Source organism: Paroedura picta, chromosome 1 (genome assembly GCF_049243985.1).
Source record: "Paroedura picta isolate Pp20150507F chromosome 1, Ppicta_v3.0, whole genome shotgun sequence".
NCBI classification, from domain to species: domain Eukaryota; kingdom Metazoa; phylum Chordata; class Lepidosauria; order Squamata; family Gekkonidae; genus Paroedura; species Paroedura picta.
This window is the reverse complement of record NC_135369.1, coordinates 42501590-42524328: the sequence shown is the minus strand read 5'-3', so window position 1 is coordinate 42524328 and position 22739 is coordinate 42501590. Positions and strand designations below refer to the sequence as shown.

Sequence of the window (22739 nt, the reverse complement as noted above, 5' to 3'; positions counted from 1 at the left end):
GCAGGATTTCGAAGAGGCAGAGGAACTAGAGATCAAATTGCCAACATACGCTGGATCATGGAGAAAGCTAGGGAGTACCAGAAGAACGTCTACTTCTGCTTCATTGACTATGCTAAAGCCTTTGATTGTGTGGAGCACAACAAATTGTGGCAAGTTCTTAAAGAGATGGGAATACCAGAGCATCTTAGTTGTCTCTTGAGAAATTTATATGCAGGTCAAGAAGCAACAGTGAGAACTGAACATGGAATCACTGACTGGTTCAAAATTGAGAAAGGAGTTCGGCAAGGCTGTATACTGTCGCCTTGCCTATTTAACTTGTATGCAGAGCACATCATGAGAAATGCGGGATTAGAGGAGTCACAAATTGGGATCAAGATTGCAGGGAGAAATATCAACAACCTCAGATATGCAGATGATACCACTCTAATGGCAGAAAGTGAAGAGGAACTAAAGAGCCTGTTGATGCGGGTGAAGGAGGAGAGTGCAAAAGTTGGCTTGAAACTCAACATCAAGAAAACAAAGATCATGGCATCCGGCCCTCTCAATTCCTGGCAAATAGAAGGGGAAGAAATGGAGATAGTGACAGATTTTATTTTCCTGGGCTCCAAGATCACTGCAGATGGGGACTGCAGCAAAGAAATTAAAAGACGCTTGCTCCTGGGGAGGAAAGCTATGGCAAATCTAGAGAGCATCCTAAAAAGCAGAGACATCACCCTGCCAACAAAAGTGCGTTTAGTCAAGGCTATGGTCTTCCCAGTTGCAATGTATGGCTGCGAAAGTTGGACCATAAGGAAGGCCGAGCGTCAAAGAATTGAGGCTTTTGAACTCTGGTGCTGGAGAAGACTCTTGCGAGTCCCTTGGACTGCAAGGCGAACAAACCGGTCAGTCCTAGAGGAGATCAGCCCTGACTGCTCTTTAGAAGGCCAGATCCTGAAGATGAAACTCAAATATTTTGGCCACCTCATGAGAAGGAAGGACTCCCTGGAGAAGAGCCTAATGCTGGGAGCGATCGAGGGCAAAAGAAGAAGGGGACGACAGAGAATGAGGTGGCTGGATGGAGTCACTGAAGCAGTAGGTGCAAACTTAAATGGACTCCGGGGAATGGTAGAGGACAGGAAAGCCTGGAGGATCATTGTCCATGGGGTCGCGATGGGTCGGACACGACTTCGCACATAACAACAACAACAAGCATGGACACCCAAGCAGGTCATCTGAAAAATGATCAGATTGGATATTTTGAGATGAAGAAGGCAATCCTTGAGGTATGCTTGCCCCAAGCCATATAGAGCTTTAAATGTCAATGGTAGTACCTTGAATTAGGCCCAGAGGAAAATTGGGAACCAGTAGAACTAGACTGGAGTGATACGGTCTTGACAACCCACTCTAATCAACATTGTGGCTGCAGAATTCTTCACCAATTGTAGCTTTGGATAGTCTTCAGTGGTAGCCCCATCTAGAGCACATTGCTGTAATTTAATCTAGATATTACCAGGTTATGCACCACAGTGGCGAAATACTTCCTGCCAAGGAAAGGCTGCAGCTGACCACCTCTGCCACCACCTGTTCATCAACAGGAGGCTTGGCTCTAGCAGTACCCTCAAGATAGGAACCTATTCATTTTGGAGGAGTGTAATCTAATCTAGAATTGGAGGTAACTCATTTCCTAGATCATACTTTCCCCCTGACCAATAGTAGCTCTGTTTTGTCAGGGTAAATTAATTTGTTAGGCCTCATCCGTTCCAAAACTCCAGGCACCTGTTCACGGTTTCCGCAGCCTCCCTGGGATCTGCTGGAAACACGAGGTGGAGCAGATTGTGATCCACATATTGGTGACAACGCAGTGCAAATCTCCAGATGACCCCTCCCAACAGCTTTACATAGATGTTGAAAGACATGGGGGGACAAGATAAAGCCTTGCAGGACCCCCTAAGTCAAATGAAATTTGTGTTTCTCCTTGTTCATTTTACTGCATCCATCTAAAGTGTTTCCTAAAGGCTTTTCCCAACCCTCCTGCCTGGCTTTGCTAGGCTGGTACCACACTACACTTGGTTGGACTAAAGACTAAAGCCACTGCAGAATGATGGCTCTCACTCCCAACCCTCAAAAAGTGGGCCAGACGAATACCATGATTCAAGGTATTAATCTGCCAAAAAGTCCAAGAGAATTAACAGGGCTGAATGCCACCATCCATCTCCTGGCTTCGGAAAACTGGGATTTTGAATGCTAACTTGTGAGTGAGCTGAGCTTTGAACAGCAGTGGGTTAGTGGGTTGTTTCCTGCACACCTCTCATACTTCAGATTACTATGCCAGTGTCTCTGGAGTAGAGGTACTCAGGCTGCAGCTACTACTAAGCCAGTGTGATGTAGTTCACTAAATGTCGGAACTGGGGAGGCTGGGCTCAAATCCCCACCCAACCAAGAAGCTTGCTAGATGACTTTGGACCAGTCAGTCTCTCTTTCAGCCTACAATGAGAAATTGCTTATGCGCAGTTCTGTAATAGCCCTTTTCTACTTTAACAATTTTAGGTGAAAATTCCAGATGGGAAATATCAGAAGACCAGTGCAGGAGCTGTTAAGATGAAACCAAAACCTGGGGAGTTGAAATTTGTCACAAAAAATGAGGGCTATGTTCACATTCATCCGTCCTCTATAAACTATCAGGTGATTTTTTCCACCCTGTCAGTAGAACACAGTACTGAAGTAATCGCATGCTTACAGTTATTTGTGTAGTCTGAGAACAAACCAACCAACCACCTCCTCATGCAATTCCATGTAGCTATAAATCTGTAAGCCCCATTGGTATAAATGGGCCATGTGCATATGCTGATGTCCATATGAGCTGTCTCCTCCTTCCTGTTCATTTTACTATACCCATCTAAAGCTTTTACTAAAGGTATTTCTCAGTCCCCTCAGCTTGGCCATGCTAAACTGGCACAGCATAATCTGTGGAGTGAAATTCGAGTATTTTGGAATTTAAACTATGTCTGGCACAATAGTTGCCTTTAACTTTTTGTCCATCACGTGAAATCATTTGGAATTCATTGTTTCAGACCAGGCACTTTGAGAGTCCCTATTTGGTGTATCATGAGAAGATAAAAACCAGCCGGGTGTTCATTCGAGACTGCAGCATGGTGTCGGTCTACCCGCTGATCTTGTTTGGAGGAGGCCGTGTTAACGTGCATCTCCAGAAGGGCGAGTTCGTGGTTTCCCTGGATGATGGGTGGATTCGGTTTGTTGCAGCTTCACACCAGGTAAGGAAACTAGCCGCTCAGGAGAAGAAGGCTTCACGGTCTTATAGCCCTTGCGGTGGGGAAATGCTTCAGCAAAGGAAGAGGGGATTCATTCAACCTTGTCCTGCCACAAAGAAAACATATTACAAGGAGCCCCCTGCACATACTGCCTTCCCATGCAGGCAGAGCTGATGAATTAGACAGTCCTGTGGAAGGGGAGGAGCAGCATGCTTGAGAGGCCTGTGCATAGTGCTAACCACATTGCATGGTTGGGTTGTGGACTGTGAATAATTGAAATCACAAGTCACTAATCTACAAATGAGAATAATCTAAATGTATTGATTTCCCCAACCAGCCCCCCACTCCTGCCATCTTGTGCCTGCCAACCAGCATTTCCATCTACTTAATTTCCAGGTGCAATAGGGGTCATTGGTTGAAGCTTGATTATTACTGATAAGATTTTAGATGATGTAGCTTTAAAATTTATAAACTATGTTTTTTTAAAATAAAGTTGTTGTAGGTTGCCCCAAGATCGTCTGGCCTATATTTAATTCATGCTATGTGGCCCTTTACTTGTCCCTGATCTGGAAATTACAGTTGGTCCAAAATGCAGCTGCATGGGTTCTCATCCAAACACCCAGCTGCATTGGCTCCCAGTTGAATTCCAGATCCTGTTCAGCGTTCTGGTTTTAACCTTTAAGGATTTATGCAGACAGTCCCTGCATATCTAAGGGTCTGCCTATCTGATTACATCCCTCAGAGCTCTTGGATTGGCAAATGCAAATTGGCTAGTAGTCGCTGGTCCTAAAGAAATATGTTTGGCTTCATTCAGCGCCAGGGCCTTTTTAGCCCTGGCTCCTGCTTTGGTGGAATGAGCTCCCTGGTGAGATCAGGGCCTGCAAGATGGAGCTCTTCCACCAGGCTTATGATTGAGGCCAGCAACTATGACATCTTATCAGGGCCTCCCCAAATTCCTCTCCCTCCCATTTCATTCCTCCTCCATATGGGGTTAGGAGCTTTAAATTTTATTTTTTAACTGTTTTGATACTAATTTAACTGTATTTTAAATTCTACGAATACTGCAATTGTATTGATTTTATATTGTTTTTCCTATTTATGTCATATTGTACACCACCCAGAGACATCCATTCATGAGAGAGCTATCTAAAAGCTTCAAAATATTAAATATTTATATTTATATTCTGCTGGATAGCCCACGAATCATGTGGCCCACCTGTGTGTGTTTAAGAATATTTATTGTGTTTTCAGGTGGCAGAACTAGTAAAAGAACTTCGCTGTGAGCTTGACCAACTACTCCAGGATAAAATCAAAAACCCCAGCATGGATTTATTCACCTGCCCCCGTGGATCTCGTATCATTAGCATGATTGTTAAGCTTGTGACAACACAATAGTCGACTGCAGAGGATTCATTACAAAGATTCACCAGCAACACTTGCTTGGAAGCAAAATTCTGGGAACAAGGGCATCAGTGCTGATGGCTGTGTTGATGGCCCACCTTTGTAGAGCACTGACAAAGAGCCTAAAAGTCAATTAAGGAGCAAATCCCAAAGCTACTCTCTCTAAAATATCCCTTTAATGGGATTAAAGAAGAAAGTACTTGATAGGTGTAAATTGATATAGATAAATATACACACACACACAGAGGGCAGCTTTCATATTTTAATGCAATGGGAAGTGTTTCTTTTCTAAAAGCACTTGTCCCAAAACAATGTAGAAGAATAATGAAGATGATTCCCAAGAATATGGTTATTTTACCTTCTAATAAAGCATGTCAGTCTCTTCCTGTGAAGAAAACTGTTGATATATTGGTCTAAAATATATTTTGCTGTGCCAAAAATACTATCGGTAAAACCCTAAGTATGAGAACAAAAGTCTAATGTGATATTGCTCATCAAGCACAACAGTTGTCTCTTATTAATACTAAAAGGGAGTAGGGTTAAAAGAGTAACAGTACTTTTCAGCAGTCTAAATTGTCTATGAATTGGTAGCAGTTCCTCTCTTCTTTCCAGAACGACAGTTTACTGATACTGTAGAATGAGGAAGCAGAGATTTGTTTTTAAATGCTCTTCTGTATGGTTAAAAAACAAACAATAAAGCCCCCTCACTGTAAAGTAGAAATGTATTGCAGGAGGAAACGTCTAGTTGATGTGGCATAAGGCGTGTGTGTGTTTGTATGGACTCTGGGCTTGTTTATGACAGTACAGAACACTGGCACTGTTTTTTTCAAGGGTTCTCCCAAGACCTGAGGAGGGAATTGGAACAACCTTGTAAATACTGGTATTTTCTTCTGACAAATAAAGCACTGGACTCGTTTAGCGGGAAATGTTACCCAAACATGCTCACATGACAGGCCCAAAATATACAAAGCATCTTCTACATGCGTAAGGTAAACCGTTACCCAAGGCAATCATCTAGGACTGAACTTTCTAGTATATTCCTGAGTTCCAATATGGCACAGCATTCAAGTTAAGGAAAAACAAGCCAAGGGACTCTCAAAAGCACCTTTAACTCTGATAGCAAGATAAAAAGATTCAGGTTTGCAAACATTTAATAGGATTTGAAGTAGCTAGACATGTGATTATTGGCACAGTCTTGCAGCATGATTGTGCCAAAGGGTGTGGGGTCTGGCTTCCCATTAGTGAATCTGAATTCTGTGCAAGTTCAGATGAGATGAGGTGCCAAATTATATCTTGATGAAATAGGAGTGGTTGATTGAGTTACCTGAGAGCTGTGGCCAGTTCAGGCCTCTTGGACAAAGGCTGAGCAGTAGCTCGATGGTCTTCCCTGAACTTGTGGCTGTATTACTATAGGTTGGAGGTTATTTTTTGAAGGAGGCTGATTGAGGCTTTTGAAGGACGCTATTGTCCAGCAGACTTGAGTCAATTATAGCCATGAATGTGAAAGACTTAGACAAAAGGCCTTTAATCAATGTGGTTTGGAACATCCCAAAAATTGGACCCACCCCTAGCTGGGAACATCCAAGAGAATTCCTGCCAGTTTCAGGGCACCATCTTTTGACATCAAAACTGGCAATGAAGTCAGAGGATCTTTATGAAGTGATCAAATGCAGAAGTCTTTGAGGAGGGCATGTTCATAGGTAACAGAAGCCCTGGAAAAAAAGGTGTTTCCACTTGCTCTCATACATGGTACAGAACACCTTTCTCTGTCAATCTGCATGTGCAGATCCAGCCTGAGAGAATCAAAACAAATGGAGAATATCTGCTGGCTCATCCCTGTGCCCATGAACTCTAAACAAGAACTAGGCTTTGTACAGAGTTGTTTTTTTTTTGGGGGGGGGGGGTTCAGAGCAAAGGGCTTATTTCAGTGCCGTTTGTGTTTTGTGGCCTTGGACAGCTTTTTATACAACAGGCCTAGTCCTCTGGCACAGCACAATTACATTAGTTGGGGACCCTCTGAATTTCAATAGTATGAAAATAAATCTGTACCCTGTAACTGTGTTACAAAGAAGTGTCTGAGAGGAATATACCTCAGCGGGTATGCAAACAGATCTGGTAATAAAAATTAATCAATGTATTGTCAGAAATTTATTGTGATTTTATATCACTTGGACTGGTCATTAGTTGAAAAAGCAAATGAGCTCTACAAATAAAGTGATCACTACAACTAAATATGTTTTTTACTCCTGTATTTTGCTTGACATGTGACATTTGCACATTGTGCATCACAAGGAAGAATTCATCACTCTTCATTCACTATTGCATGTCTTGAGAAAACAATGGCCTCTGGCTCTTTACACGTGGGTAGATTTGCACGGGATGGCCTTTCCTTCATTTTACTCCAAATGTATTTTTTAAATCAATAATTACTTCTGGCCCCTCCCCCTAGTGCACTAGAATGCAAAAAAATGACATTTGCATTTGAGCTTCCCACTTGCTTGAATAATGGGTGGTTTTATTTCCAGTATACAAGTAGATGGTTTAAAAAACTTGTTTCTACAGGCCCTTGTTCTGATAGTATAAGTTGTCCTGAACTTATATTAGCTCTTGTTTCTTTTGCTTACTGGAGTCAACAGGCCTAATTTCTGTCAGTATAAGGTCAGAGGATTAAGACAACCCTTACAGACTAGTTCAGGTCCAAAGCACTAATTTCTCCTCTCCCGCCAAATGCCTCAGCAAATGCCTTTTTAACATTAAACTACATCAGAAGATTGAATCACTGATAATAGGTATGTAACAAGCATTTCTCTCAGTAACTGTTTTACCTTGTCATTTTAACAAAAAACTTCCAACTTTCAAAATATTTGCATAATCTTTGGCTTTCCAGTAGAACTTGAAAGTTCCTCATACCCAACAAATGTAAAACCTTTGATCATACCACTTACTGGTAAATATAAAGCCTGTTTCAGAGGGGAAAGACGAATGTAGCAGTTGGAGGCCATCTCTCATTCACAAACTCTAATTGAACAAGACATTAAAGAAAACTGATTGTCCTGTATGGGGGTGCTTTAGATATTTCATTAATGGACAGTGCCTGGACTATTTCAATACAGATGATTCATAAATGATTTATAGCTGGGTGACAAGAAGTACTAGTAGCCGTGATATTTTGTTGGGACATTTTGACACACGAGCCTAAAAATTGTTCTTTTGGAGAAGACCCAGTTTCAGGATCCCAAACCAAAAGGCAGCCAGGTGAAACGTAACTCTTATATGTAGCCCACACTTTGCTTTCAATTAAGCTGGCTATTCCATGAACAAAAGTGGCATGCCAGAAGATTTTCACTTCAGTGACAGACCTTGGACAGAAAGTGCAGACCACTGACCTTACAAGTGAATTAAAACTTCTTCCCACTACTTGAGAACTATACCTGACTTTGCTGAAGTGCAAGATAACCTTGTATCAATCCTTGGACTCTGGACAAAATTATTTCATTGGAACTGCTGCAGTCTTCTGGCCGATACGGCGGGTCAATAGTTAACACGCCTGCAACACATAACGTTGCTTGTGACTCTCCTTGCTCTTTCACAGGAATATGGTTTGTCTCCAGCCAATCCTTCAGGCTGGTCTTCTTTCTCTCCAGTTCTTCTTGGCTATATTTTTGCTTCTCTTCAGGCATGAAGAGGCATGCAAGCTTCTCTTTCATCTCATCATCTGCTTCGGTTAGAATTTCAACACCTTGCACTGCATGGCCCAGGACTGCTGAAAAGGACATTTTCCCATTTTCAAGAGGATGTGCCAGAAGAATGCTGCCAAGAATAGGGATACAAAGTCTGATAAGGAGCAAGATCTCTTCACCAGCACCCAAAAAAGCCATGTGTTAATATATGGGTAACCCATTCAAACACTCCTTTCAGTAGCAAGTATTCAGATTGAGATGCTGCAGCCATTCCCTCAATGAAAAATCACGACCTGTAGACTTGTAATAGTCTTATAATATAGGCTGAGTCCAGGACCTCCTGTAAACAGGACAATTATTTCCCCAGCATCACATGCTATACACAGGATGGAAGCTCAGCTTCCTGAAGCCATTGTACAGCACAGAAAGGACTTGATTGCTTTCATCCTATATGACTCATGTGCAATAAGAATGGTGTCAGCTGCCCTTTTTCATTATAACTTCCTCCTTTCAGGTACTCCAATGCGAAAGGCAATGGATTTGATTCTATGGAGGTAAGCTCTTCCCCTTTTAGTCTCTCCTAATCCCTGAAGGGTCAGACATGACCCGGTGCTTGCACCGGGGATACCTTTACCTTTTTAATCCCTGAAAAGTTGGTTCAGTGGAATCTCATGCACAAAATTACATGCCACGCTGGGGGGAAGGGGATTTGACAAGGAGTGAGACAGGCAAAAGGCCCTGCTGATAGGAAGCAGGGACTTCTACCTGATTGTCTCTCTTCCCTGCAGCCCCACGTGTCCTGTTTGCCCCACGTGTCTCGTTATAGAGAAGTCAATGCCACTGATTTACTGTGAACAAGTCTAAATGGCATATTTTGGTAAATTTTGATGATGTATACTTTGGTAGCATTTCTATACATAGAATTATTAGTTCTTTTTCTCCTCAAGCACAACTGGTCCCTTTCAAGAACTAGAGGTAAAAGAAGATGAATAGAAGATATGCCAACCACTTCACTATTGAAGAACAGAAGTAGTTGTTCAGGATATCAGAGCCAGCCCCCCCTCCTCCCCCCACACACACTTTCTCTTGCAAAGTAATGCTTGCCCAGTAGTAGATTCAGGTTAATGAACTGGGATAATCCCTAGTTACTGTTGTTCCCCCACCCCCAATTATATGGTAAGTATAAAACTTGACCATTGAAAGATGCATTCCTTTCTAGTATTCAATGCATACAAAACTGATGCAGCACAAACAATGGTGGAAGTAAAGTTCTTTGCAGGTAACTCTTGGTAGCTCCACCTATTGGTTTGGACCTATATGCATACAGGGTAACACTTAAGAACACTGATCTTGCACAGATGGAAATGCTAATAACAGAGGACACAAGCACGCAGCACAAGATTGTCTTCACAACAGCTGGAGAGAGGCACAAGGGAAACAAAGTCATAGGATCCAAGCCTTTAAACCAGTATGGTGAGTGCAGCATAGTGGCAAGAATGCTGGACCCAGGATCTAGGTGGCCCCTAGCTCACCGCCATGCCGATGCCGGGATACGGGAGACAGCTCTCAAATGGCTGATCTCCTTCCTCCGAGGTCGTGGACAGAGGGGTGAAATACAGAGGGGTGAAATAGGAGAGAGAGTATCCAACCGTCATCAGCTCACATGTGGAGTCCCACCAGGAGCAGTCCTCTCTCCTATTTTATTTAACATCTTCATGCACCCTCTTGCTCAGCTGGTACAGAGGTTTGGGCTGGGTTGCCACCAATATGCAGGTGACACCCAGCTCTTCCTCCTAATGGATGACCGCCCTGATTCCCCCCCCCCCCCAGAAACCTTAGCCAGATGCCTGGAAGAAGTGATAAAATGGCTCAAGCAGAGTTGTCTGAAGCTCAACCCTTCAAAGATAGAGGTCCTGTGGCTGGGTAAGAAGGGACCAAATGAGGAAGCGCTCCTACCAACCTGGATGGAGTGCATCTAACAGTAGCCCACTCTGCCAGAAACCTGGGGGTGATCCTCTGTGCCTCCCTTTCAACGGAGGCACAGGTCACAAGACTAGCGCGGCAGGCCTTCTACAACCTACTCCAAGCAAGCTACTAGCGCCATACTTGGCACCCGAACACCTAGCCACAGTCATCCGTGCGATGGTCACCTCTAGACTGGACTTCCGCAACTCGCTCTACGCAGGCCTGCCCTTATCCTTGATCCGTAAAATGCAATTGGTCCAGAATTCTCACCAATACACCGTGGAGATCTCACATCCGGCCTGTACTTCAACAACTCAACTGGCTTCCAATTGAATTCCGGATCAGGCTTAAGGTTTTGGTTCTTACCTTCAAGACCATACGTGGTCTGGGCCCAGTGTACCTAAGAGACCGTCTCTCCACTTATACCCCAAAAGAGGATTACGCTCTGCCAATGCCAACTGGCTAGTGATCCCTGGCCCCAAAGAAGTACGCCGGTCTTCAACGAGGACCAGAACTTTTTCTGTCCTGGCCCCCACCTGGTGGAACGAGCTCCCCGAAGAGACCAGGGCCCTGTCCGAACTCCCAAAATTCCGCAGAGCCTGCAAAAGGGAGCTCCTCCACCAGGCATTTGCTTGAGACCGTCAAGAGGTCCCCCCTCAGACATCCCTCCATGGCCTGAACCAGTCTGTCCTCTCGGGGGCCTTGGCTGGGTTACGTTCCTGTTATATTGTTTATCACTGAAATTGCATTATTGGGTTGTTGTTGTTGTATTTGTTTATGTTATGTACTAATTCGTTCCATGTATCCCCCATGTTGTATGTAAACCGCCCTGAGCCATATGGAAGGGTGGTATAGAAATCAAACAAACAAACAAACAAACAAATAAATCCTTACTCTGCCATGGAAGCTTGTTGGGTGACCTTAGGCCAGTCACATATTAGGCTAACCCACGTGACACAGTTATTATAAAAAGGAAGAGAACCGTGTAATCTGCTTTAAGTCCCCACTGGGGAGAAAGGCAGAAGAGAATCTGTTCCACATAATATATTTCTGGTAAGGTCTTGGAGGAGGAGCATGTTTCATGGTTTAAGTGCCACACACACTCAGGGAGGCTGTCCCACCCAAGTACCACCTCCTCCAACTGGCTTGTCTGTCTATCCAGTGGCCAGCCAATCGCCTTGTGTCCTCTACCACTGACCACCCCCTCCTCATTCCACTTCCCTCTGAGGCTCAGATCCCTGCTGTGTGAGAGCTGCCCCTGCTGGTGTGAGTTCCCTTCTCGGGGGGCTCCAGCTTTTCCAGGTCCTGGAGGGAGGGAGGGAGAGAGCAGCCATCCACAGAATTCTTCCACCCCACTCCCCAATCTAGCACCTGTTGGGATTTCTTAATGAAACAGGCTTGGCCCCCAGTAAGTAAAATAAGTCACATCTATTTACCACCATACCTTCCACCCTTAGCTATGTCCTTTCTTAGGATATGAACAATATATTCTACTTTATTCTTATATCAATCAGTGACACCCTGCCAGTTACCACTGCTTTTAAAAACATTCACTGTAATTCAGTGAGTTGCCTTTAAAGCCTGTTGTCAGGCAGAAAGGTGACATATAAATATTTCTTTAATGGAAGAAAGAGTGCCAATGAACACAGATATTGTGTTCCAAAACTTGCACCAACTACCCATGTAGAACTAAAACACAGGGCTTCCTTTCAGAGCTCCTTGATAGAGCAGCCACATACAGTTAAAGCCTGGAAGATTTTTTGTTTTTAAATTAGATCGAGTTCCACTTCTTTTGGCAACATTCTGAGAAACTATCAGAGATTATAGCAGCACTCTCATACCAAGACTAATCTTGACATTTCCTAAAGGACAAATCTCACAGTGCCTTAAATTAACAGCCCCATGTCCACTGCCTTGTTTAACTGTCATACCTGACAACAAACATACAACAAAGAACATACAACAAAGAACGCAACTCCTGTATTGTGTTGATGGCTGGCCAATCTGTTACATGAAGTCTGTGGCCCTACTGAATCAAACATCTTTTCACAGTAGAGACACACTGCTATCATTCCAGCAGCAACAGAATCATAGGTTGGATCAGTTTTACATATGTCTAAATATGTTTTTCTGGCAATAAAGGTAAAGGTATCCCCTGTGCAAGCACCGAGTCATGTCTGACCCTTCGGGTGACGCCCTCTAGCGTTTCCATGGCAGACTCAATACGGGGTGGTTTGCCAGTGCCTTTCCCAGTCATTACCATTTACCCCCCAGCAAGCTGGGTACTCATTTTACCGACCTCGGAAGGATGGAAGGCTGAGTCAACCTTGAGCCGGCTGCTGGGATCAAACTCCCAGCCTCATGGGCAGAGCTTTCAGACTGCATGACTGCTGCCTTACCACTCTGTGCCACAAGAGGCTCTATTTTCTGGCAATAGTTCTCTCCATTTTGGTGAAAATAACTTAGCTGATGCTTTGTCACGGTTTTCATATTTGTGCGCAATCTAGGCTCTTACTTACTTGGCTGATACTGGGTCAACTGTTAAGACCCACCCTTGATATTTGTGTTTCTCAGCATCCAGAACTTCGACTTCTTTATTCACATACATCAGCCATTCCAGAGGGGTCTTCTTTTGCCACTTGGTCATGTTCCCTACTTGCTGAAGAGGGGCAGGGGAGAAAAACTAGTAATAAAAAAATTAAAAATAAACTCTGCTGCACTAAGAGCTCTGCTGCACAATTAGGCAACTACGCTAGAAGAAAGTTGAAACAAGAATAACATCCCAGTCAGTGTTTCCCAAACTACTAATTTAAGTTGGTAGCACACATATACCGTTCTAACTTTGTACACCCAGAGAAAGATGGACATTCAGAGTCCTACAACATGTAATAGCATTCTCAGAGTCCCTTCACACTGAAAAGAGCACCTTAAAACACTGGTGCCAAATATGTGAAAATTCTTTAATAAATGCATAGCAGAAAAGGGACTTATTAAAAATGATCAAACATACATTATATTATATTTATATTATATTAGCAATTCAGAGAATGCCTTGGAAAGGACTTAAATAAAATAGTCGCCATAATTTGTCACTCTTCTGTATTTAACCGAGAAAGAGTGCTGATTCACAAAGTTTATTTTTGTAGGGTAAAAATCAGGGCACATGAACCTAGAACTTGGCTATACACTTAGATCCGGAAAGATATAATATTGTGTATCGACTTCTCAACAACAAACCAATTTAAGCTTTTTTCTCACTACACCGTTTACCCGCCTGTTCAAGCTCGCCCGAGTACACATACCGAGAATCAGACAACCAGGCTAAAATCCACAGCTCTTCCTAACCGCAAAGAACCGAAAACACCGCGCGAGTTTTTCAGAAAAACGCAACCAGGCTGTAGTTCAACCACCCATCCACTCACACCAGAATGGAATTTAACACATGCGTAAAGCTGTAACTTGATCGTTATCTCTTGGACCCACAATGCACGGAGGCTATTTCCTCTCCCGCACAGCGATACCCGGAAGGAACTCTCCGATCGCGCTGTTTAATGTGTGTTGCAGAGGTAACGTGCGTGGAGCTGTTTGAATTACGCCCATTTATTTCACTGGCCGTAGACTGATGAAGTTCAGCGCTGGACTTCACCATTAGTCAATTTCACGCCCCAATAATACTATACCCAGCAAGATCGACTTGGGAATAAGAGACATGTCCGGAAGATTTCGCAATCAAGCACGAAGTCCCACCCTACACATTTTTGAATTTTATTTTTTATAAAGTCGCCTGGATGATAGCTACATTTTTAAAAGTATGTAGTTATACTGAAGCGAATACTTTAATAATTGATAGAGTAGGTCTCGCATTTGTATGGAGTTTTTAATATTTGCGATTTGCTGCTGGAGGTCTTAACGTTTGGGAAGTGCATTTCGTCTTCAAAACTCACTGCGTGCATTATTTCAGGGCTGCCAATTGTTCTGTAACATTCAAGATACCCAGAAGAGTGCTTGCACTCGAAAGCTCATGCCTTGAATAAATCTTTGTTGGTCTTAAAGGTGCCACTGGACTCTGATTTTGCTTTGTTTAACTGTTCTGTAAGGTAGGATGGTATACTTGACTCAATCCTGTAGGATGGGAAGGAGAAAGTTTCAAACTGCAGGTTCCCTGGCACCCGTTATTGACCCTATGCTCCCCGGCTCAATAGAACTCCTGAGGTCAGAGATAAACCTCTGCCCACAACATAGATTTTCATAATTTTTTGGAGTGCCAGACAAAATACTCCAGCTATTTCAGGTGGGCAAAGCAAAATGGGGAAGAACAGTTCCATTCAAAAGTAAATGTCATGTAATTCAATGTAGCTAACTTTCAGAAGTGTCTTTGGGATTGGACCACACACCACGTTCTGGATTTGGATAGCTAAGCAGTTGGGATCTCTTACGTAATTTTTTCTTGGCCCTTCATTCTAAACCTCCATAGGATTGAAACGTTAGCTACTTTTTAGGCTACACCAATTCTGTCTCATTGACAGCTCAGTTACATCGTTCTAAACTTGGGCAAAAATACATAATTCTGTTTAGGACTGCACTGTGCCGTGTGGAGATTAAGTCCCAATTTGCTAAGAGGTGATAATTTATGAATAACAATGTCCAAGGCAGGCTCACGCTATTAAAGTCTCCCGTTAGAATCAATGCAATTTGAAAGTATGTAAACTCTTGGTATGCATTCCTCATATTATTGCTTATCCAGGCAGAGAATTTAAGAGGGTGCCTTCCAGATAAATCATTCAGAATCTATTGTCCAGGCTTTAGGCAAGCAAAAACTTTCTTCTCTACCAATATAAAAGCATAATGATAATAGCTCCTGTAAGTCAAGACTAGAGCATCTGAACAGCAGGTAGATACAGTAAAGGAGGTGGAGTCATAAATTATGGAGAATTTGATGACACCTGATGGGCTTAGTCATTGTTCTCAGTATTTGCCAGTTGTATTAGAAAAATGATGTACAAGTACCCAAGTGTGCAGGAGATATAATGTTAAGCAGAGACCTCATAATGGGCATTCTGTGCTCAGAGAAACCTGAGTTCCAACATTGGATACAGATTCTATCTGACTTGAGAGAAATGGGTGAGGTGTTATTGGCCACAACATAAACAGGCCTACTCAGGAGTATGCCCCATGTTATTCAATGGGGCTTATTCCCAGGGAAGTGCTCTTAAGATTGAAGCTGTTGTCTTAAATTACCAGCCTTAGATAATTGGCTGTATTGTTACATTGGCTACAGAGTTTTTAAAAGTTACATAAGGGGTTTCTGAGCTGGGCTACTAGTGACCTGACATAAGTGCCATATTAACAGAGGGGAGACTAGTGGATAGAGATAACATTTTCTTCTGTGGAAAAAGCCTTTGGAACTTTGTCCCCTCACTTTTGCCTTCTGGAGATACGTAAAGTTAATTAAATTGTGTTTTTTTACTGCTAACATTACTGCGGATTGCTGTTAGGACTCAAGCAGCAGAATAAAATTTGAGTCCGACAGCATCTTCATTGGTCTTAAAGGTGTCACTGGATTTAAACTTTGCTCTCGTTTTATGACTTATTACCGTTATGGTTTATTTATATTATACTGCCGTTTTTATTAATGTTGCACGACTGCTGTTGAAAATATTTTTGTTTTGGGCTTTCTTTCATAGTAATTATTGTTATTCATTGTGTTCATGGTAAGCTTTCAGTGATACTTTCATTTAAATGTGGGGCACAAATTTTGTAGCCATCACAACCTTCTCTAGTAGCAGTCGGGGCAGCTGACAACAGGTAAAAAATTCATACATATAGGCATGAATGTGGTTACATGCTTTGTTCATTACTGATACATATTTAACGAACGACCTGCCTCGAAATACACTTCGGTGGAAAGCCTGTTTAAAAGGGAGCCAGGCCGCCCCTCCCCGCCCAATTTTGACTACCGTTTCTATGGAAACAAAGGGGCAACACTTCCCGCCTAGGTAACCCGCGGCGACTACTGAGATAATATGCGCATGCGTCACAACGGCGCATTCTATATAAGGCACGTATCCCGCATGCGCGTCAGAAGACAGTTGAGTTTTTTTGGTGCTGTGGGAAGATGTCGCGGTATGGCCGTTATGGCGGAGGTGAGTGGCGTGGGGAGCCGTTAAGCACAGCGAAAGGGGTGTCGCCGCCGCTGTTACGCAACGTGGTGTGGCTGGCCTAGTTCTCTAAGGGCTTGGGTGTGCTCGTCAGCGACCGGGCCCTGCTGAATGATAAGAGGCGGCTGCCGGTGTCGCCGCCATTTTGCACATGGATAGTCGCCGGTGGCCTTGCGGAGAAGGGGTCTCTTAAGGTGAAGGGACGGTCTGGCGATACCGAGCGACGTCGCTCAACGGGTCAAGAGGACTTGCCCGGCTGCAGCCAGCGAGGCTGGTAGGAGCGGACGAGGTCGGTCCCCCACCCCCCTCCTTGTAGTTGGGCGCCTTGCATTACGCGGGCAAAATGGAGACGGCGCCAAAGATGGCGGCGCCCAGGGTTGCTCCGCGCGCGCTGGGTGGTGGAGTTGGGGGCCTCGCGCGGATGCGCACGCGGTGAGGTTTCCCCGGGCTGTGGGAGGAGGCGAGGAAACCGTACGGCGCACGCGCGAGATAGGACAGGGGAGGTTTTATGTCTGTTTCGCAGCCCCGAATCCGGTCGCCGCTCTGGGCAACGTAAATGGAGTGGTGGGGCGGCGGCCGCACTAGATCTTGGCGCGTTTTCTGACTGCAAGGTTGCGTGGGTCCCATGCCTCTCTAATGTGTTTTTCTTAGCCTCAGTTGCGCCGAAGGTAACAGAGCGTGCATTTTCCTAACTGGAAATTTCTTAAACACGCTTTTGGTCGGCCATCGCCACTACCTACTTGCTTTTTCCATATTACAAATGTGTCAAGATCTTTGGAGTATTAAATTTATTTATTTATTTGATCATTTGCTTTGGCTGCAGCCTTGATGTGAGAGTTTTATTTATAAATAATAGATTTGGCTCTTCTTCAATCTGGGTAATAGTTTATATTTTAATTGGGTGTACGTATGCAGTTGGGGGGATCACAGTTATGACGAGTACTAGATACAAAGTTTAGCATACTTGAAAATATTCTGAAGTCAATCAGGAGGTTAATATGATTTAATATAGATACATCAGGAAATTTTGAACAATTTCCTATGGATAATTTTCACATCAAACCATGTTTGGGGGTCAAATTTCCTAAGTTGAGTGGATTTTCTCACCATTCTGATGTTGTCATTTATTTGGTATGTGTGAAGGCTAAAATAACATTAAAATTGGTTGCTTTTACAGGAATCTTAAATAAAAGCTTCGGTATTAGAGTTGGAATTATGGCTAAATTTACTACTTTGTACTCTTTGCAGAAACCAAAGTATATGTTGGGAATCTAGGTACTGGTGCTGGTAAAGGAGAACTTGAGAGAGCTTTCAGTTATTATGGACCATTACGTACAGTATGGATTGCACGGAATCCTCCAGGATTTGCTTTTGTTGAATTTGAGGACCCAAGAGATGCTGAAGATGCAGTTCGTGGACTAGATGGGAAGTATGTACAACTTTATAGTTCTTAGATTCAAATGAATAACCATGTTGGTCTGAAGTAGCACAATAAAATCAGAGTCCAGCAGCACTTTTAAGACCAACAAAGATTTATTCAAGGCGTGAGCTTTCGAGTGTAAGCGCCCTTCATCAGACTGTGATCTTCTGGTCATGTAAGATCATAGTCTGACGAAGGGTGCTTGCACTCGAAAGCTCACGCCTTGAATAAATCTTTGTTGGTCTTAAAGGTGCTACTGGATTCTGATTTTATAGTTCTTGTGGAGAATACCAGTTTAGTTCTGTAGTTAGAATCATAGAGTTGGAAGGGACCTCCAGGGTCACCTAGTCCAACCCCCTGCACTATGCAGGACACATCCCAATCGCTCATCTACTGTAACTTGCCACCCCTTTGCCTTCAAAGAATCAGCCTCTCCATCAGATGGCTATCTACCATCTAAAAATTTCCAAAGATGGAGAACCTACCACCTCCCGAGGAAGCCTGTTCCACTGAGAAACCGCTCTAACTCAGGAACTTCTTCCGGATGTTTAGATGGAATTTCCTTTGAATTAATTTCATCCCATTTGTTCTGGTCTGTCCCTCTGGGGCAAGAGAGAACAATTCTGCTCCATCCTCCAAATGGCACCCTTTTAAATACTTGAAGACGGTTATCAGATCCCCTCTCAGTCATCTCTTCTCCAGGCTAAACACAGACCAAGTTCCCCCAACCTTCATACATCTTGGTCTCCAAACCCCTCACCATCTTTGTTGCCCTCCTCCAGACACATTCCAGTTTGTCAACATCCCTCTTCAATTGGGGTGCCCAAAACTGAACACAGTAGTCCAAGTGAGGCCGAACCAGAGCAGAGGAAAGCGGTACCATCACCTCCTGTGATCTGGACATGATACTCTGTTTGATACAGCCCAAAATCCCACTTGCGTAGTTATTTATTCAGTTGGATTGTATGATTGCGTGCTTAAACTTATTTCCATTGCTTTCAACTGTAGGGTTATTTGTGGATCCAGGGTGAGAGTGGAACTATCAACTGGTATGCCTCGTCGGTCTCGCTATGACAGACCCCCAGCACGACGACCATTTGATCCTAATGATAGATGTTATGAATGTGGTGAGAAAGGTCATTATGCTTATGACTGTCATCGCTACAGTCGTCGGAGAAGAAGCAGGTATATTTGTGGATTTAAATGGTTTTGTTTCAACAGTTAATCATAGAGTTTGTTAGCAAAGAAGAAAATTTTCTTTTAAAAAAATAAATGTTGTAATTATTTGGGTGTATTGCAATTGTTTATATTTTGTCTTTAAATGTTACTATATTAATAATCAACCTGGTCAAAACCTTTCAGGTTTCTTCGTTTGAGTCAGTCGCCTTGATTCAGAATGTCACGAGCCTTAAGATTTCATGCTGAGGCGCCTTGCAAATCCGACAATTAAGATCCTCCTAGACCTTGAGGTGATCAGCATAAGAGGCCAGATCCCCTCGAGCCATCTACACCTAGCTTCACCTTATCCTTTAAAGGGCAGAAAATTTGAGACGGTGACCGTCGTAACAGTAAATTTGGCTTTCAATTGGGGCCCCCCTCCGGTTTAAAAAGAGGAACACCAGATTGACCACATTCCCACCTAGAAAAATCTTCCTGCGTCAATCAAGCCTCATCTGGCTCATTTGGCTGTCAGTTTGATCGTCGTTAGATTGAAGAGAACACCTAGATGCAGCGATCGGCTATAGATACTTCTAGATCGTCTAGATCTGCTAGACCTTGGGCCAAAGAGGGTCGACCTGCAAACTTGCAAGGTTTATTTTAAATACAAATTACAGTGTTTTATATTATGATGTAATTATAAAATGTAATTCAGTTTAACATCTTTTTTAGGTAGTAAAAATGTTCAAAAAATGTAGGCCCTGAATTTATCCAACTGACAGATACTAATTTTAGTTATCTGATAATTTGGCTTTGGCAAAGGCTCACTTGTTAACTGTTAAGTTTGTAGTCTAATACTGGTCTTCTCAAACCTAAAACTAGGTCACGGTCTCGATCTCATTCAAGGTCCAGAGGAAGGCGATATTCTCGTTCACGCAGCCGAAGTCGTGGCAGGAGGTAAGCGTTTAAGTTAGAGTGGGAGTGTTTTACTATGAGAAGGAGGAAATGGTATAACATTCACCAACTGTTCTTTAGATCCAGGTCTATCTCAGCTCGCAGATCTAGATCACTATCTCCTCGTAGATCCAGGTCTATCTCGCCACGCAGATCACGATCAGGTTCTTTAAAGAGATCAAGGTAACTATTTTAATACATCTACAGCATATTGTTCATGAAGGATAATGAACTGGTGAAAACATACTGTCTTGTTACTGTTGTATATATAATTGTTTCAGATATCGTGGGGTGTTTGACTTGTTGGTCCAACTAAACAAACTTGCAAATCAAAGTTTATTCTGAAGTCTCATGTCAAAGCATGTTAATGTCTAATTAACTTAGGTGACAACATTTTAGAAGTATAGCTGAATTGCATAAACATTGTTTCTTTAGAGCAGGGGTTATCAACCCCTAGTCTGCGGCCTGCTACTGGTCCGTGAAGGCCTCATTAATGGGCTGCTGGCGGCCATGCCTGCCCCCCCCCCCCGCAGCGAGAAGCTCACCAGGCCGCGAGTGAAGCGGCCGCTTCACTTGCAGCCCGGGTAGCTTCTTGCTACAAGGTGGGGGGGAGGCAGGCGCGGCTGCCAGCACGTTGGCTGACAGAAACGTGCATGTGCATTAGCGTCCCCTGGTGGTGAAAGCTCGCACGTGCAGTTCCTGGGCCACCAGCTCTTCCCCAACCCCGGAGGCGGTCCTCAACTGTAAAAAGGTTGGGGACCGCTGCTTTAGAGGATCACAGAAATAAGTATTTTTCTATTTCTTGATCTAGGTCTCGGTCCAGATCAAGATCAAGATCCAGGTCTATTTCAAGACCTAGAAGCAGGTGAGTGTTTTCTTTATTACAGCAATTAGCTAGCTGAATTACCTACAGGCATGAGTCATTTTTAAAAGCTTTAGTGTAAAAAGCCATGACATATGATTGATGGGTAGTATTTGTGCTAGCATAATTTAATTGATATTGTTTTACAGCCGCTCCAAATCGAGATCACCATCTCTAAAGAGAAGGTAAGTTGAATCTCTGTTGGAGGCCACAATTTAGTGCAACATATTCACATAAACTGAAATTTGTAGGTCTAGTTACATATATTGGAGTGTTTAATGGTCTCCTTTCCAACCCCTGAAGGATGTTGAATGTCTGTCTGGGGTGGTAGAGAAATTTGACAAGTTGGGAGAGATTTGTTAACTGCTATCTATTCTCTTGAGAACTGAGGAAGTGTGGCCTTATGGTAATATGATTAGTTAACAGTGGGTTGTGAGAAAGCCTCAAATTTAATCCGCTTACAGAATTATTTGGAGGGGGGAATGATGTATACCAAGTGAAATAAGTACCTGGCTATGTTAATGGATAATAAATGTAAATGGCTCAAAGTTAAACTGAGAAGATTCGTAGTTGCGACTGAAGCCTTTTTTACATCTTGGGCAGGATTCTGCCTCACAGCAGAAACATGTTTTTAAAATGTTAAGCAGCAGCCAGCTGGTACATTATAATAGAATAAGTCTGAATTTAGTTTGTTACCCAGATGAATAAATGTATTAAAACATCTTTTACATGATTTAATCTTCAGTCTTGCTTTTTCAGTTTTGATATGAGCCATTTATATCCATTCTCCATTAACTCAGGGTAAGTATGCTTATTGAGAGAAGCTTGGTAAATATTAAGGGAAAAGGGGGTGCATGCAAACACTTTAGTTTGCTTCAGTATTAATATTAAAAGCTTTTAGCCCTTACTTCACCTAACAGCCTTTCTTAATGCAGCTTTCAAACATTAAAGACTTAAGTTACTAATGGTGTTCTAGTTAAATAGATGGCATGGGCCTTCTAATAATGCTTATATACTAATTTTATCTGTTTTGCTAACTTAATATTGGTATGTCCTGCAATAACTTCCTTCTTTTATTTCTAGTCGTTCACCATCAGGAAGCCCTCGAAGGAGTGTGAGTCCAGAGAGAATCGATTAGAATTACGAAGAAATTGTTAGGAAGAGTTTTGTTTACGTTATTTTAAGGGATTTCTTTGGTGTTATTGACAAATGTAAGGATTAGTTGATTAAAAAAACCTTTCTAGGACTAACGCAGCAAGGATCTTGATCTTGTAGTAAAAGCTGCTTGCTGTAGACTAGTGCATAATTTCTTGTTATGTAATAACATCCTGTGATCTGAAAAGTGGTCTTTTTATTGGCATCTGAAATAAAAACGTGTATTTCTAACTTTGCTGTAATGCTATTTCTGTTTAATATTTCAAGCAAATGTAAAAAGTTACCAACAGCTATCTTGGTATTGTATGCAAATACTGTACAAGGATGTCAGCGTAAAGTAATTGTGGCTACCATTGGGCTGCATCAAGCTTGTATGATTTATTTTTACTATGGTGCTCCAGACTTTCCGGGGGTGATACAACAGCACAGCTGTGTTAAGGAATCTGCTTGTCTATTTCATTTTACAATAGCATAAAATGTCTGAGTTTGGTTGAACTTGTATAATTAAATGGCTTGCTGCGATGGTCTCATGTTATGTCACTTCCGGCATAATTTGACTGTCAGAATCCTTAAGGCCTCTAATGATGCTAAATGCATTTGTCTTTATTGAAAATGGTGTGTAAGCTTCAGCCCAGAATGGCATTAAGCACGTGAGATATCTGCACTTCTCATGCACCACATCATTTGTAAAGGGGTGTAATTAGGGTGATTAAGTACAGAACAATAATGGTTTTCTTA

The 22739-nt window shown here is 42.8% G+C and overlaps 3 protein-coding genes across 6 annotated transcripts in view; 2 read left to right on the top strand and 1 right to left on the bottom strand.

Annotated features, from left to right (window-relative positions):
• The window catches only part of DHX57 (DExH-box helicase 57), a 45777-nt gene extending 38896 nt beyond the window's left edge, over positions 1-6881 (top strand). For both annotated transcript variants that reach the window (XM_077335409.1, XM_077335400.1), the window contains exons 22-24: positions 2527-2661; positions 3051-3251; positions 4500-6881. In XM_077335409.1, coding sequence (XP_077191524.1) covers positions 2527-2661; positions 3051-3251; positions 4500-4643 — 480 coding nt within the window. In that variant the 3' untranslated portion in view covers positions 4644-6881. The remainder of the gene's footprint in view (positions 1-2526; positions 2662-3050; positions 3252-4499) is intronic.
• On the bottom strand, positions 3131-13793 carry GEMIN6 (gem nuclear organelle associated protein 6). Of its 2 annotated transcripts, none has more exons than XM_077335535.1 (4): positions 13597-13793; positions 12814-12977; positions 8081-8459; positions 3131-3354 (listed from the first exon to the last, which is right to left on the bottom strand). In XM_077335535.1, exons 2-4 carry the CDS (start codon positions 12939-12941, stop codon positions 3340-3342), a joined length of 522 nt encoding a protein of 173 aa, XP_077191650.1. In that variant the 5' UTR covers positions 12942-12977; positions 13597-13793; the 3' UTR covers positions 3131-3339. The 2 variants fall into 2 exon arrangements, with proteins under 2 accessions (XP_077191650.1, XP_077191661.1); XM_077335546.1 differs by having other exon boundaries at positions 12814-12953.
• Positions 13794-16278: 2485 nt separating this feature from the next.
• On the top strand, positions 16279-22232 carry SRSF7 (serine and arginine rich splicing factor 7). 2 transcript variants are annotated; one of them, XM_077335516.1, is made up of 9 exons: positions 16279-16437; positions 17701-17881; positions 18881-19057; positions 19913-19987; positions 20066-20167; positions 20796-20849; positions 20996-21031; positions 21606-21647; positions 21930-22232. In XM_077335516.1, the coding sequence occupies exons 1-9, from the start codon at positions 16410-16412 to the stop codon at positions 21982-21984; spliced, it is 750 nt and encodes a 249-aa protein (XP_077191631.1). In that variant the 5' UTR covers positions 16279-16409; the 3' UTR covers positions 21985-22232. The 2 variants fall into 2 exon arrangements, with proteins under 2 accessions (XP_077191631.1, XP_077191640.1); XM_077335525.1 differs by lacking the exon at positions 21606-21647.
• The last annotated feature ends 507 nt before the right edge of the window (positions 22233-22739 follow it).

Coding starts and splice junctions, on each gene's coding strand:
- GEMIN6 (XM_077335535.1), bottom strand. CDS start 12,941: ATGACCAAGTGGCAAAAGAAGACCCCTCTGGAATGGCTGATGTATGTG. Junction 8,460..12,813: donor GTTGACCCAGTATCAGCCAA/GTAAGTAAGAGC, acceptor TATTCTTGGCAG/CATTCTTCTGGCACATCCTC.
- SRSF7 (XM_077335516.1), top strand. CDS start 16,410: ATGTCGCGGTATGGCCGTTATGGCGGAG. Junction 17,882..18,880: donor GTTCGTGGACTAGATGGGAA/GTATGTACAACT, acceptor TTTCAACTGTAG/GGTTATTTGTGGATCCAGGG. Junction 19,988..20,065: donor AGCCGAAGTCGTGGCAGGAG/GTAAGCGTTTAA, acceptor ACTGTTCTTTAG/ATCCAGGTCTATCTCAGCTC.